The sequence below is a fragment of the Haliaeetus leucocephalus genome, unplaced genomic scaffold (assembly GCF_000737465.1).
Source record: "Haliaeetus leucocephalus isolate CR32 unplaced genomic scaffold, Haliaeetus_leucocephalus-4.0 Scaffold944, whole genome shotgun sequence".
Classification (NCBI taxonomy): domain Eukaryota; kingdom Metazoa; phylum Chordata; class Aves; order Accipitriformes; family Accipitridae; genus Haliaeetus; species Haliaeetus leucocephalus.
In genome coordinates, this window is record NW_010973380.1 from 757,875 (window position 1) to 774,564 (window position 16,690).

The window sequence follows — 16,690 nt, forward strand, 5'->3', positions numbered from 1 at the left end:
TTGTATTGTTTTTATTATAATGTTCAGCTGATTCTGCAGTCTCTATTATGGATCTCTTGGTTTTGAAGGTAGTGTTTCTATCTGCAACAAGCAGTTTCCTTGGGTTATTTTATTTGAAGTAACCATGGATGAATAGATAACAACATCAAAATGGGTTTTCTTGCAGACTTTTGTTTTGCAGAAAATTCAGCAAATAATTATTCCTGTTCCAGATCTGACTGTTGGGGGATTTTTAAATATTAAAAAATCTCATGCAAATAAGAATTCCATGCCTTCCTGACTTCACTGCTTTTATTCTGAAATTACAGGCCTGTTCCCTGGCTCCTCCATAAATTGCCAGGAGGCTGGGGGCTGTTGTCTGCTGAGGTTCTAGTTTCCTGCTCTAGCATTTATTTTTCACCTGTGGTTAATACTTGGTCTTATCATGTGTGTTTGGCTTGGCTGAGGCGAGAAGGCAGGAGAAGACTGTGCCTCAGTGGTGAAAGCATGTAAATTCATTTTCTAGCATAATTTTGATTCATCAGAGCGTAGCTGCATTTGTATTGAGGCTACAAAGACCCAGCAGCAGGTTCCTGGTCTGTGAGGCTGGGTGAATCCCACCTTGCGAGGTAGGGTAGCTCCTGGTGTCTGTGACTGCCCCAGGGGCACCCAAGTGCCTAATCCCCATCAGCACGCTGGTGCTTCTTCAGCTGAGTTCCTGATCTATTTTTGTTTGGCCCAGGTTATAATAAAAGTACGTGGGTTTATTTATGAAAGATGTCCATAAATGCTTCATTTGTTCTTCAGTTCTGCGAGAATTGTTCCTTAGGGGGTCCCCTTGGAAAGCAGGCATCTGAGACATCCGAGATGTTCACAGCTATGAAGTACATTTCTTGCACCTTTACAAGGATAACTTAGTTTCTCTGGGCCTCAATTAACTGTCTGGAGCATAGGAAAAATGAGTATGCGAATCTTTTGCACGAGGGGTCTGTTGTACTGATATATGGTGTCTTGGGCAATGTGGCCTCAGACATCATGGTGATGCCACAGCAAACGTGTTTTCCTGTGCATTTTCATTTCCCCCTTCCTCTGTGATAGGCTTTGCTTGTTAAATTATCAGGCCTTGGGGCTGACACCAGTCTTGTTTGACATCCAGTGGAAAACTGATTCCCAGCTCAGTAATTAATGAGTTGCACCGTTTGCTACTCTTGCTGCTTGTGAAGGGCGCAGGAGAACCGAGAGCATCTGAAGTTACTAACTTCAGGCACCTCATTTATGTGTTCAAGTTGGGGACTAAAATTTCATTTGCAGTTGGTGGAAAGGTGAACCTCCCTAGAGGTCTCTTCAGAGCACTTTGCTTTGAAGCATAATTGGGGTGCTCTAACTTGCCCATGGGAGCTATTTGCTGGTGTTGATTTTTCTAGGGAGCTTAGCTCCTCACCTGTCTGACTTTGTGCTAGTGCACCCTGACTGCGTGCAGTGCTGTTGGCAGGTGGGCGTGGGTGCCCTCCAGGAGCCCTGTCCATCTGAGATGCATCACCTTGATACCCTCAGTCAAAAACCATTCCTGTGCTTCTTTCCTGCAGACATTCGTCAATGACGTGAGGATTCCTGACCAGAAGTACATCACCCTAAAACTGAATGATGTCATTCGCTTTGGCTATGATATCCTTCTCGTCTGAAGTGGGAGTGGGACGTGGTCTTTGATTGGGTTTTGTGCTGTTTGCTGCATGGCGAGTTAAGAGTGCTAATTGTGACTAATGAGTAAGGGTGTTTGTTTTGCCTCCTGGAGCCTTTGGATGGCTCATAAGTTTTTGTTTCTCCACCATCGACCTGATTCAGAGCATATTAATCATGTTGCCTGCTACCTTCATTGAACTTTGAATCAGGCCCTGCACTGGCAATAGTGACTGTGGAGGTGCCTCTTCAGTCTCTTTCTAAGGAAGGGTTGCATTTTTTCTTTTTATTTGGGTGGCAACTGTAGCAGGTACCAGACGGGGAGCAAACATATTTCATATGCTTTTGTGTGAACTAACATCTTCCTTTTTTTTTTTTTCATCCAACTTGTGTGGTTTTGTTCATCGTTTCACCCAAATGCTTGCTTTCAAACAATTTGCAGGTCTTCAGCCTTGACCATTTAGCTTTGGGGCTTGTGGTCAGACCTTTGACTGTGTATCTATTGAAGTTTGCCTGTGCAAGTTGCTTCTGCCACAAAATGCAAGAGTAAATCTCTCTTTAGCAATAGCAAATTTCACCTCTGTCGAGGGAGGCTAGGCTGCAGTTACTGCTTTGTTTACAGAATCACAAATCCTGCTAGTGTCTGCTAAAACACCTTTGCCTTCGTTCCCCTTCCTTTTTATACTGATGTGACTGTATGACTGGCTATAAGCATAGGTGTTGGAATGCCTTTCTGAGCCTGCAGAGCAACAGTGGTAAATAAAGTCTCCTATTGCTGCCTTTTCATGTAATCTAATCCTTTTTTAAACTTTTTCTCAGTTGCTTCTATCTGCCAAACTTTACCCACTCAGGCTGAATTTAGAAGTAGGAAGTGTCTTCTCCAGGTTTCTTTTTTCTTTTGTGGGGAAATTTCAGTTAAAACAGTCCAGACATTTCTGAGAATAGAGGCAGAGAGTAAGTTTTACTATCGGTGGGGGAGGAAGTGTTTGGCTGGAAAACTCTTGTGCAACCTTGACCCCAAGGCCACATTCTTGTGCCTTTTGTTGTCTCCATGATAATGAGTTTGTGCTTGGTCATGCTGTAGCCCTTGAAATACTCCAAACCTTGTTGGAGCCCAGAGAGCTGAAGCAGCAAGGAGAGGCTGAGCCTCCATGGTCTTCCAGGGATCTGGGTACCTCGGCTCTAAGCAGTGACAGTGCAGGAGCACTCACTGTTGCAACAGGGATGCTTAAACTGATGTGCGTGCAATTCTGGATCTGCTGGAAAAAGGGTTTTTAGGCCTTGTGTAAGATCATACTTTTAGTCTTACTGTTGCTCTGTCTCTTGCCATTTTAGGAATAACAAATCCTTGGTTCACAGTGTTATTTCTTTTTTTTTAAAAGGAAGGTAGTTGCTGAATCTTAAAAAAATAAATAAATAAAAAAAAGAAGAAAGGTGTGGCAGTACACTCCCCCCAGCAGGAAACAAAACACAGCTTATTTGCTGTAAGATCAGTATTTGAACAGGGTGCAGTTGATGAGGGTTCAGGCATACATGGGGGGGAAATACTGAGTAGCCCCTTACTGAGTGCTGCCCAGTAAAAGAGCACTGTCATCTGGGATCATGTCATTAAAGGTGGCATCTCTGTGCACACGTGATGAGGTCTGTTAGAGTTCCATAGGTAACCTCAGTTCTAGCTTTTTGTAACTTTGCAAATGTTTTTTTGATGTAGCTGGTCATGTGTTTTCTGGTCTCTAGATGTGTGGGGAAACTCGTAAAGATTTGCTGTTAACTCCAGTCTAGCAAAGGCATAAGCCAGTGCCTAGAGAGTGGGTAGGTTTTAATGGCTGCGCTACAGGTTTAAACTTTTTATAGAAAGCAATTCTGAGTGCTAAGCAGCTGAGTTGAAGTGTTTAGTCCTGCAGCCCTTACATGGATACTCATGTGAAATGAATGATTGTATTTATGACTTGTAGAATTTATTGCCCTCAACAGGAAACTTTAAAGAAGGTAGGGTTTAGTCATCTTTTTACTTCAGCGTAGTTGCTATGGCAGTTACAATCTCTTCCTCTCCTTTGCTGCTTCAGTGCCACTCTGTTTAGCAGGACTTTCTGTGCATACTGCGTTCAGCTTGGTGTGGATGGCAGTATCTCCTGAGGTCTCCGAGTCAGCTGTGTGCTGTTGCATAAGAGCATTTGTCTCTTTTCCATTTACAGTTTCACTTACAGACACTGCAGAGTTTCCCTGCTATGCCAGTATTGCTTGGTTTATTTTTAGTCTAATATTTTCCATCTTTCCTTTTGCTCTGTGCTGTGCTGATTGGGTTGTTCATGATGACACTGCCAGATGCTTTTTTTTTTTTTTTTTTTTTTTTAAACCAGCATTGTTGGGGGTTTTTTCCCAGGCCCAACCCTGTTGAACGCCTCCCTTCCTAAGAGGTCACGGCAGCTCATGACCTAATTTACTTTTCATCTAGGAAACTACAGTGGCTGAAAGGCCTTGTCAGGGCAAGAGAGCACCAGAATCCCAGACATCTCTGCAGGGAGCTGAGCTCTACTGTTCCCCTGTCCAGAGTGTGTGAGATTTGCCCATCTTGGGCAGGATACCATGGGGAAAGAGTGGTCTGCCTGGAGCTGCCAGCTGACTGAAGAGGAGCGGGGTGTGAGTTAAGTCAGGGCTCTGATTACTCCCCTGGGCTCTGCACAGAGCTGCTAGTGCTCTCCCAAGCTTCTCCTACCTTGCTCCCCTTTGCTGCCCTTCAGTTGGCATGGGTCTGGCCAGCAGATGTGATTGCACGCTGTCTTGCAAAACATGCATGACAAAGACCATGGTGGGATACAGCACGGGCAACTTCTAGTACCCTGTGTATTTTAAGCTTCTCTGGCTTTATTATCTTGTTTTCTTTCTGTGTCTAAATGCTAGAATTCTCTGTCCATCCAATTCCTTTGCTGTTTCCTTAATGAGTTCTGTACATTCAAACATGTATGTCCTGGAACAAATTCAACATAAAGTCCCAGAAGAAGCATTAAAGGTAAGGGTGTCTGGGTGCAGATGCGTTTTTTAAAAAAAATTTAAGTGCTTTAGTAATGGTCAAGTAAACTGAAATATTAAAATACTTTTGACAGCAGTGAAATGTTCCACAATGTGAGACTCTCCTTGGATTGGGACTTAATAAAACCTTCCTTTGAGGAGAGATACATTTCCCAGTTATCTCAGCTCTGATCTCTCTTGTCCCTGTGCTAACATGTAGATGAAGTTATTTATGTTTTCATGACTGCCAACAAAAAAGGTTAGTAAATCTGTAATGTATTAAAGAACAGCCAGCACATTAGCTTGTGGGTGAAGCACAGCAGAACTTGTTCCCTCCCAGAAGTGGAGCACAGATGCCTTTTTCTGAGCATAGTGACTTAGGCCAGCTCCATCACAGTTCCTCCAGCAGGCTAAAGTTTGCTTAATTTATTCCTGTATGTCATCTCATTTTTGCCTTCAAGCTCCCAGTTTTTACTTACTGAGCCGTCCTCTTATGAGTGAAGTGTTTTTTAAACAAAGAGCTCAGTAGCAGGTACGAAATATTCAAGCATCCTCTTATCTAAGGCGGAAAAGCAACCCCCTCTAGGCAAGAAAGCTGTCATGTTCAGCTGAGGGACTGGGCCATCACTGTCAAACATCACGTCTTGGCTAGCAGATACTGTTGTCTTAGCCCTGGTTCCATGTTTAGGACTTGGAGAGGATCGGAAATGTAACAGCTAGAATTGGGCAAATGATGCATTGAACTTACTCAAGGTAATCTGGATGAGTACACTCTTTTATTAATTTACTTGTAATAAACCCACTTTTAAATAGCTCATTTACTATGTTAATATGGAGCCTGTTTTAAGGCAGAATCACTTTCCTAGCTGGAGAGAGGGTTTGGAGAGAAATAATTAAAATATGTTTTAATTGCCTTTGCTGAAAAACTGAGATAATGCAGATGAGTGCCCTGAAAGAATTTATAATGTTGCTTTAAGAACAAAGGGGATTTCATGATTTGAATTCTGAGTGGAGAATGGCCTAAGTTCTGATTCTTCTCAGTTTCTTTAAAGGGATTCCTAATTAGCTATTTTGCAGAGGTAAGTCACAGTGACCTTCTCATGGACTAGAGTTGTTACTTAATATCTTCCATTGTATCCCAAACCGGGTATTTGAAAGCCTCTCAGCTGGCGTTTCTGCTGTTCTGTAGCCTCTACTCAGGTGTGCTTTCTTTTTGTTGCAGAACTTACCTGCAGTATTTGCCTTTGCAAGATCTGTTTGCGGGGAGGGCTGGTTTATCTTTTCCATGGGCTAGCACATGGATCGCGCCGGCACCCTGCAACTGTTTCTTGTGTCTCTGCAGCATGAGAAGTACACCAGCCAACTTCAGATGAATTACAAAAGCACGGCAATGAAGAGGGTGGAGCAGCCCATGGAGCATGGTGTCTACACTGAGTCCCCGCAAGCAAAGCTGGAGAAAGGAGAGAGGAAAGCAATTACAGGTACTTGCTCGGGAACCAGTTAATTAAGATTCAGAACAAAGTGCAGCTTGAGTCCTGCATGGGGTCATGATGCTGAAGGTACAGTGTTGTGGGTTGCATCTAGGAGCAGTTCCAGAAGGGTCATCTTTCTAAACCTCTTGAGTATTCCAGACTCTCAGTTTTTGGAGATTCAGCCTCCAGAAAAAATCAGCTGGTATATGGCTCACACATGCCTTGTTGCTATGTGTGCACTGGAGAACCTGTGGGCTGAGCAGGTTTGGTAAGTTCTTTGGCACCTGTCTGGTCTATTTTTAATTTCCTAATCGTGAGGTGGTGTTTGAATAGAGACGGTGACTCAGAGTAGAAAATGTATGGCTGTTGTGGCGTGGTGCTGGCAGGCGGGTGAAGAAGCAACAAGCCATTTCTTTCAAAAAGCCCCGTATGGTCTTAAATAGCTGTATTTACTAACGTGCCAATAAGTGGGATTGAAACTGCCAAACTGGGAGATGTTTGCTTCAAGCTCACTGTACCCCAGCTGCAGACCTTTTCCATTTGAAAAATTCCTTCTGTCCTCCATTTCTTTACCCACTGCTGCCTTCCTTTAAAGACCCTTTGTCAAATTTGCTTCTTCCCTGTTCCCCATCATGGTGGGCCAAGACACCTCCCTGGCAGTCTTGTCTCACCCATCTCACCCAAATTCCTGTCTTTTGTACGTACTGCTCTGGCAGGTCTCTGCCCAGTTCTGCTCAGATATCAGTTGGTGGCCTTCTAGAGCTTGATGATGCATGGGAGGAACAAATATAGTTTTGAAGCATCCCAGTGATGGCTCACTGCCAATGGTGGCCTTGTGGCACCAGGATGGCAGAGCGATTGAAAAATTTTAGGGTTAGCAGAGAGACTGCCCACTGGGTCTGTTGGAGGAGGAAGCAGGGAGGTGAATGGAGGGAAGAGGATGGACAAGTAAAAGAGTGAGACAGCATCTTGGGTGACATGACCTAGAGATAGATACAGCAGCTTTCTAGAAAAGTGTACAACTTTGGGTAAATCCACTAAGGCTTCATGATAACTGATTGGAGTGGGTTGGCTGACCTTAATCTCCCATGTATTGTCTTTATGAAAATCCCTTTTTGTCTGACATAGCGTACTAAAACAGCGTAATTTTTCTCCCTGGTCTTGTTGTTGCTTCCAGCTGTGTGTGGAAGCATATGCACATGCACCCGTGTGCCCGACTCCCATTTTCCGCACCGCAAAACCTTTCTTTGTGTTGCTTTAGCTGTGTCTGTGTGTTGCCCTCCCCCATGGATGTGGCATTTGTGACTTTGCCTCACAAGTGTGCAGTTAAAGGGATGAAGTTGGTGATGATTAACCATGACACCACAGAGGGTGAGAAGAGGTGGATCTTAGTGGGGAGAGAGCTCTCCAGTTGCCTTTCAAGGGACATGGGAGTCTTGAAAAGCATTGCCAGTAATTGGGGCAGTTTGCCAGTAACTGGAACCAGTTTGCATTTGCTGCTGCCTGCTTGCATGAACATTCTCATTTTTATTCTTGCCACCTTCCAAAATACACACTGGTTGGTTTTAACCTACATAGTGTAAGTGGTTGATATTTGGAACACCTTCTAAGTCAGGACGTTGAGTGACTCTTCAGCAAGGTGACCCATTTCTCTAGCATGTGGTTCGCAGACCTGCATTATGCTTCTGTCATCATTAGTGGGAACGGACCATAGGTCTAAGGCAAAAAGGGCTGTGAGTACTTATTGGGGGCCAGTACTGAAGTATGCCACGTGCAGTGGGACTGACGGACAGATACAAAAAAATCTGTGGAGTGCTGCTAACCCCACTGAAAGATGGTGGAATTCAGGTCTTTTTGTTGGAAGTATTTTGCTGGATTGGATTGAAGCCTGTAGAAGCAAGAGAGGGAGCCTGAGCATTAAATCAGTGCCTCGCTCTCCAAAAAGCATCTCTGTCATGTGAGCAGAATGATCAGTGGGTCCCTTTTTCATCTGCGATGTGACTAATTCACCTTGTCTTCAGCTGCACACATGCACAGTTTCTCCTTGGTTGCTCAGAGGAGTGGCAGCAATTTAAAATGATTAGTGGAAAGAAGAATGTAGGATTCTTACGGGGAGTGGGCTTGCTTAGTGGCAGCAGAAAGAGGCTTTGGGGAAAGAACTGTTTTGCTAAGCCTGTAGGTATTTAGAAATTTGCATTGACTAATTAAAGCAAGGTCTGGGGTGACAAAAGCCTTTAGAAGGATTGCTTCCCAGGGCCCGGCTGGAAAAGAGGCAGAGGGAATGCAAGCTTTCAGGGAAGAGGTTTAACAAAACAATGTGAACAATTAGAGCTGCTTAGAAATGGGAGGAGGTGAGGGGCTGAGGATAAAGAGATCAGTGGCGTGAATGGGAAACAGCCATTTAGTCTCTGTGCTGTTGAACTTGCAGCTTTTGGGTGTATGTTGCCTGTAAGCAGAAAATCATCAGTCTGTGAAATGTCTGAGGCAAGGAGCTTGGATTGGATATGGATATGAATAAGAACAGTGCCCACTAGGTCAGCTAGTTTATGCTAAAAATAGCCATCAGATCTCAAGTTTAAAGCCTTAAGTGATCAGGAGGCCAGGTACAGCCTTGAACCGTGCAGATTTTAAGACTCACAATCCCCATCTGTTACTACCTGAGTTGAAGTACTGGATGAGATAAGCTACTTTGTGGTCTTCTGTTCACAACACGTAGTTAATCCTCAGGCTGATCTTAATTTTTTAATTTTTTCTTTTTTTTAAAGCCCTCACAGGCTGATGGGACTAGATAATGCTGAATCTGATGACTAACCTCTGAGTAACTGCTGCAGGACTGAGTTTCCAGGGGTGGCAGCTGCCTGCAGTTGGGCATCACCAGCTGCAGGAGCAGGACTTGAGCTTCTCCTGGGATCTGTGAAATAGGCTTGCTCGCCAGGTTAGCGTCTGTGTCATTAGGGAGTCTTCTCAACAGAGTGGCCAACTTGAAAGTCTTGTTGGTGTCCGGGGCTGAGGTCAGCAGGCAATGTGGACGGAGGCAGTGGGAGTTGGGCCCAGTTGTGAAGTGGTTTCCATAGTCTTTGGCTGCTTTCCCCATGAGATCATGGTAATAGCTATTTAGACCCATAGCTCTACTGTAGCCTTTAATTTAGGGGAGTGGTGGTGGTGTGTCTGCTTTTCGTCTGAGCTAGGGTGGTGGTACCTGCAGCATGTTAAAGTTTTGAGCGTGTAATTGATACAAATAAATTTGTGATTATCAGCCTGATTTGAAAGCCTCTGGGATTTGCGTATGTTCACAGCAGGTACAAAAGACCAGGGCTTAGGTTTGCCGCACACATGTGAAATAAATACTGTAGCAGAGAGTCAGAGAATTGCTTTATGGTTATTCCTGCTAGGTCTGAATTCTCTATTTTGGAGAGAAGTTAAAAAGCAGAGATGTAAGGAATTAGTTTTAAAATGTTACAGCTAGATCATCTTTTTTTTTTTCCCCAAGGCCTCTGCCATAAGAAGCCTACTCTGCATCTTCTGAAGATGGACATTATTGTTATTAATAATGAATCAAAACCAGGTTGACTTAAAGCAAGCTGGATTTCTCATGCTTTTGTTATGACTTACTTTAGACAGCTTCAAAGCTGCATGTGCTTCTGTCAGCAAAGAAATTTGCTGTTGCTGTCTGTGTCTCTCTTGTGACGGTTTGAAGCTTTGTGAGGACCTGGGTGAAGCGCAGCCCTCAGTCCTGTCCTGACCACAGGGAACACCTTCAAAGGAAATCAGACCCCTCTGCAGTGGGAGCTGTGTGCTTGTCATGAAAGCTCTTCTACCCACTTGCTGATAGAAAGTAGCATTAACACAGGCTTTCTCCTTTCCCTTTCATCACCTGGACTGTATGTTTGGTCCTGCCCTTGTGTTGTGCTGTGTGATTCAATTCTCCATAAACACATCCTTATGTCTCATTTTCTCTTGTTGTGGTGCCTCTCCTTCAGGTAATCAATAGTTCTGTATTAATTTAACAGGCTATGTTCTTGTCAGACTCGTTAAACAAATAGATTTCCCTTGTTCTGCACTAAAACAGCCTTCATTTTTTCTTTTGAGTGACTGCCACAAAGACTGAAATCTAGGAGCAGAACATGTGTGTGGCAGTGGTCTTCCCTGTATTACACCGTCCCCGATAGCTCAGTATTTATCTGGCTGAATGCTTGTGCTGACCTCAATTCAGTTATCTAAAAGGATGGTTTTCGGGCTGTCTGCCTGAATTGATGAGCCAAGAAATATGTCTAAATGAATTGGCACCATCTGGGCAGCCTGGCACAGAGTGGAGAGAGGTGGTAATGAGCTGCCATCAATTGGAGGAAGTCTCATGTCATTAAAATGACTGAGCAGTTAGTTTTCATTGGTGTTCCTTGCTTTGCCGCTGACTCGGGCAAGCCCCGAGTCTCTCTGCTCTTGCAAGAGCTTCCATCTTACACTAAAATATAACAGACAAATGGTGGCTTCAGGGTGGTATGTGTGTCTTGGGCCACAGACAGACATGCTGCTCTGGATGCTGCAGGTCCAGGTTGAGGTTGCTACCCAAAATGCATCCCAGCCGGTGAAGAGTGAAGCCCCCTGGCACAACTGCATGTGTAGCTGCTCCCTGGCCCACTTCTGTCACAGCCATCTGGTTTAGTTGCCTTCCTATCGTGCTTCCCCCCTGCCCCTCCCCTTTTTATACAATATTGTTGTGTTAGAGCTGGAGCGGCAAGAGGTGTCAGGTTGGTTGTGCTGGCAAATTAGAAGGGACAGAAGCTTCTGACATGAGCAAGGCAGCAAATTCATGTAGGTCTTCTTAAGTCAGGGAAATTTTACTCTGGCTCAGGATCTGGGAACTTTCAGCAGTAGCTGAGAATGAAGGTGTCTGTGTCACTTGATAATGTTATTCAAAATGCAAATTAATATGAAGTCTCAGTGGAAACATTAATTGCTCTTAAAATATTGAAACTGTCTCCAAATAGCAAGATACTGACTCCTTGGCTTTCCATCTGTGCTTTTTGCAGTCTTTAAAATTAAGTTCCAGTTTATCGTGGAGGCTGGGAGAGGGAAGGAATGAAAAAAAAACCCACAGAAGTGAGCAAATGTGTTACGCTCTGTAACAGAGTATTGCAGGTGGGGCCACGTGAGCTCTGTGTCGTGGGGCAGGAGGGACCTTCTGCCGCCATGCAGTGAGTGCAACGGAGCGGCTCCCACCCTGGTGGCCCCAGGTCTGTGCACTCTGGCCAACCTGACGTGCTCTCTGTAGGTGCTCCTCGATGTGCCCTGGGGTTCTGGCTTTGTGCTAGCTTTTGTCAGAGAGGGAATTTGGGGAATTTCCAAGCACCTGTTAGGGCTCTTTAGAGTAGAAGGGGAAATTTGAGAAGGCAGAGGAGCTGGCTTATTATTCTTTATAAATCCTCTTTTCTTCCTTCAGGTTTCCATGCATTCCCAAAGTTCCACATCAACAGAAAAAGCCTGACTGAGGTTGACTTGCTCCTCTAGCTGCCTTTTTCCTGTAGCAGAAAAGCTCCTGGGGACAAGGGCGGTATACTGCTCCTGTGTTCAGTACACAGGTGGGGGACAGATCTTGGGGCTGGAGCAGGTTCTGGGAAGAATTGGGTCCTGCAGGATGGATGTGAGCTCTCTTAGCTCACTTTTGCCCCTTTGGAAACAAAATTTTCTTGGAACAGGTAATTAGAATCTTGTGGACTAGGGGGCCTTTGGGATCCTGTGAGGGGCTGGAATGTGCTGGAGGGACGAGCTGTAACGAGGCACCTCCTTGAAAGGTGAAAGTGATAACAGCACCCATGCTTGGGAAAGATGCTGCTTGTGCAAGAGTCGAGTGCCAGATGGTCTTTGCATTTCATCTGTAGGGTAGTATGATCAGGATTTGTTCCATCAGCAACTTAAACCACTGATGAATTTTCATAATTAATCGGATTAATCTGAGACAAGTATCCAAAATCTCATGTGTTTCTTCAGGGTTGAGCCCCTCACTGTGTCCCATTGACCGTTAGGCATGAGTTACCCCAGACATAGCTGGCTGTTGTTAATGGATTTGTCCATCACTCTGAAGAGTTGTTCTCCTTCTCTCGGCCCTGACTGCCTCTTGGCCATCAACCCTAAGATCAGTACTGCAATTCAGAGGGTGATAATCCATTGCAGTGTGTGTGCAAAAGAAGTGCCTGATGTTGGTAGAGCAGATCCTGCGTGGTTGGGGTGGGAGTCTAGTGGGCAAGTCATGGCATGAAGAGAGAGTGGTAGGTTTCTGCTAGGCTGTGTGACAGAAGGTGTCACCCTAGCAGAGACCAAACCCTACACTTGGGTGCCTCTGTTCATTGACAAGCCTGTGAATAGGTGGGGTTTTTTTCTTTTTTTTTTTTAATTCCCCTCTCCCTTGAGTGGTTTACCCATCCTCAGTTATGAAACATATTGCTTGGCAATTCCAATTTATTCATGGTGAGAAATGCTTCCTCCTTTGAACTTTCAAAGGCTGCCTACATAATGGGAACACAGTTTATCTTCCACGCACTCTAGGCAGAAAGAGTAATACTTTCAGCCTCTTTTGATCCTCAGTGTGAAGGGAGGCAGCGTGGTTAATTTTGAAACACGAAGAAGATCTCTTGAAAAGGGCCTGTAGGCTGCATCTATAAAGCAGAATTTTCGCCTGTGGACTGTCAATGTATGAACTTATATATCTCTGGAACTATTCTAGAAGAAAAACAACTGAATTATTGGCCACTGGGTCTGTGTAGCTTTAGAACCAGCAGCATAAAATCAAGCTTCTTTTTTTCTTTGACTTACTTAATTCTCCTTCCTCTCCTGACTTCCCTTATGCTAATGACTACTTTCTGTCATGTCCCTATTAAAGTAAGGAATGCAAAATTGCAGAGCTGTTTAAGGGCTGCTTTGCACAGACCAGTGTGTGGTTTTAAAACCACAAGCCGAGCAGCAGCTGGCAGTAGAAGCCAGGCTATGGCTCAGTAGCTGGAGCCAGGGTTTAAGACGTGGCCGGTAAAGCGGCTGCTGATGGCTGTTATGGGTAGAGGCAGAAGCAGCTAACAAAGCTGGAGCTTAACCTCAGCCCCTGACCTATCCTTGTGTTTCTGTCACCTCCAGATGAAAGAACGAAAACTACTTTATTTGCTTCTCTTAAACTATTACAAAAACATAATAATAATAACTATACCACAGGTAAATTGAGGTGTATTCTTTTTACGTGTTGCATAAACAGCAGCAGTTCAAGGCACTGCCAAAACACAATCTTTGTGGGAGACAAAACGAGCAGCAGTGGATCAGCTCCTTTGGGTACCAGTTGTTGCAGCAAAGCCCTGATCTTCCAGTGAGTGCTCACTGAGCAGAGAAAATGATAGGAGCCTGGCTATTCTAGGGGAAGCTTCTTCATGAGAAAAAGCCCTGTCCTGCAACGACTCTGGAATCCACTTGGTTTACTTTAAGCTTTAGAGAGTAAGAGTTTACTTCTTTATGTAAGGAGATGGTTTTACCATTTTCCCTAAATTTGTAACGCTTCAAGAATTTCCTGTTGTAGGATGTGTGTCACTGAGAGTGGGAGTGGTGAATAGTTGGAAAAAAGCCCTGACCTCAGAACATCCAAGGGCATGGTGGGGCAAGAAAGGGCAGAGCTACAGTCTTCCCAATTAAAATCAGGAAAAAAGTCTGATTTTCACCTGAATTGCAGGTCAGTTGCAGGCAATTTTGTGGTTAGTGTTTTGTAGTCTGTCCTGCTAAAAATCTTCCACTTCCTGTGAATAAGGAGACTAGAAAGGGAGAAAAACCAGTATTTGGGAAACACAGCTATGAAAGGTGGTGAAAGGAGGTGGAGTCAGCATCTTGCAGCAGAATGTAAAAAAGAAAAAAGGGGGGGAAAAAAGAAAAGCCTGAACATACTCGTTATTATGTATAATTTGCTGTTGTTATAACTGCAATGCAACAGGTACATGATCTCATCTGACCCTGCTGTTTTATCTTTTTGGCATGTTGTTGACTTCTGTGAACCTGGTAAACTGATATTTTCTGTGTCAAAGTATTTGCTTCTCCTCTTCCTAGAAACCAATACTTACCGCACCCCTCTTTATGGGCAGCCCTCCTGGTGGGGGGAAGATGATGCAAATAACAAGGAGGACAGAAGGCAAGAGGAACATTACTCAGGTAATGGAGGTGATTTAGGGTGGGAAAAGATGGGGGGGACAAAATTTCTGCGTGCTTTTGATCTTTACTGTGTGAAGCCATCCTGCTTCAAGGCTTTAATTACCACTTCTTTTGTGCTCGTATTTGCACATTCCTATGTGTAGATTGCTGCTGATGAAACCGTAAAAAGGGAAAATGAAAATGTTTCCCCTAAAATACTTGAATGTTAGAAACAGCAGTTGTGGAGTAATTCAGTATGGATGAGAAAGACCTCGCTAAGCTTGTTTGAGACTTAGTTAAACAGGAGTGCTATAACTGTGATTGTATGCAGCCCACCTGAATAAACCATCTACTGTGTCTCCAGGAGTTTCCTATTGAAGAGGCACTTTAAGAGCTGATGCATTGACTGGATTTGATTAATGTGGAAGCAATCTGTTTCTCACCTCATCATCCTTGGAAGCATTTTAGTCTTACCACTCCTGTTGCTGTGAATCTGTATGCATAGAAGATGCATCTTTTTTCGTTTGTGCAGTAAACCTGATGTTTCTATCAAGCAGATGCTTTACTGCACAAAGAAGTATTTTATTTTGATGCATGTACAGTGTATCTGTTCTCTAGCAGAGACGGGTTGTCATTAGCAGCCCTCCCAAGAGGTTGAAATAAGTAAGTGACCCTCTAGCCAAGAAGTTTGGGTACTACTGAGAAAACGCTGTTTTGTCCTTGGTGATGTTACAGAATTAGGTGTTGATCCAGCAAAATCATGTCTGTGATTAGCGTTGCACACTCAAGCTTTCATAATTGACCGTATTAATCTGAGACAAGTATCCAAAATCTCATGTGTTTCTTCAGGGTTGAGCCCCTCACTGTGTCCCATTGACCGTTAGGCATGAGTTACCCCAGACATAGCTGGCTGTTGTTAATGGATTTGTCCATCACTCTGAAGAGTTGTTCTCCTTCTCTCGGCCCTGACTGCCTCTTGGCCATCAACCCTAAGATCAGTACTGCAATTCAGAGGGTGATAATCCATTGCAGTGTGTGTGCAAAAGAAGTGCCTGATGTTGGTAGAGCAGATCCTGCGTGGTTGGGGTGGGAGTCTAGTGGGCAAGTCATGGCATGAAGAGAGAGTGGTAGGTTTCTGCTAGGCTGTGTGACAGAAGGTGTCACCCTAGCAGAGACCAAACCCTACACTTGGGTGCCTCTGTTCATTGACAAGCCTGTGAATAGGTGTTTTTTTTTCCTTTGAACTGTGGAAAGTTGAGTAGGTGTGCACATAAGTGAATTCAGCAAAGTAAACCAGGATCTTCCTTCCACATCAGCCCAGGCATACAGAAACCTTAAAATGCCACCAACCACATAAGTTTTGTCAAAACAAACAACAGCGCATGTGTGTGTGTTCGTTCAGCTCTCTCTTTAGGGAGCAATGGAAGAAAGGACAAAGTGAATATAACAAATGTTGGTCAGACAGCAGCAGTGCAATAAGCACCAATTTCAGTGATGAGGCCAGAGTACAAAGCTATCTAAAACAGAACTTGTATTTTTTCCTTGAATCCATTTCAGCTAATGTTTGTGAATTTAAGGTTTTCTTGCCTTTTTTTTTTTTCCTCTTTTGTAGAAAGATCAAAAGAGATAACCCAACATGAAGAGGAGCTGAATGGTAATATTTCTGCTTATAGAGATGCCCAAGAACAGTCTGTGTTTGCCTTCCGGAGAGAGCCAAGTTACTTTGAGATTCCAACTAAAGAATTTCAGCAGCCATCAAAATCTCCAGAAACACAGGTCCATGAGATACCAACAAAGGATGTTGATGCTGTAGTAGCCCCCGTTGTACAGAGTCATGCCTCTTTCACCATTGAATTTGATGATGGTACCCCCGGTAAAATAAAGATAAAAGACCACGTAACTAAATTTTCGCTCAGACAGAGAAGACCATATAGTAAGGAACCAGCTCATACGGAAGTGATGTCAGCGGAGAGCAAAGTGGCTGACTGGCTTGTCCAGAATGACCCAAGCTTGATGAGACGGCAGTCTCCAGGGGATGATGTGTACAGTACAAAGAGTGACCTGCCGGTTCATGTGAGGACACTTAAAGGTGAGTGAATTTATTGTCATGTGGACATAGTTCTCTGTTGGCCATGCCATTGCTATTGCACAGCATAATAAAGGGGGAAAACCCTTCTCCTGTCAAGGAGAACTGGACTTACTTATCTCTGCTCCAAATTTGCAAGATGAAGAATATTTCTTTAATGACTGTTAATGGTTTTGAATCCAGCTAGCAGGCTGTTCACCTGGCCCTGAAGTCATGTGTGGTGCTGGCCTGGGGACACTCTAATCTGGTTCCTCTACATCTATAATGCCAGCTCAGCAGTAACAGTGATTGAAAAAAGGATTTTGATTTTTAA

General features: G+C 44.1%; 1 protein-coding gene across 1 annotated transcript in view; it reads left to right on the forward strand.

Annotated features, from left to right (window-relative positions):
* Positions 1–16,690, forward strand: part of CEP170B (centrosomal protein 170B) — a 54,591-nt gene that overhangs the window by 13,236 nt on the left and 24,665 nt on the right. Inside the window, exons 3-7 of the mRNA XM_010584120.1 lie at positions 1,566–1,644; positions 4,608–4,666; positions 6,008–6,146; positions 14,211–14,312; positions 15,904–16,380. Coding sequence (XP_010582422.1) covers positions 1,566–1,644; positions 4,608–4,666; positions 6,008–6,146; positions 14,211–14,312; positions 15,904–16,380 — 856 coding nt within the window. The remainder of the gene's footprint in view (positions 1–1,565; positions 1,645–4,607; positions 4,667–6,007; positions 6,147–14,210; positions 14,313–15,903; positions 16,381–16,690) is intronic.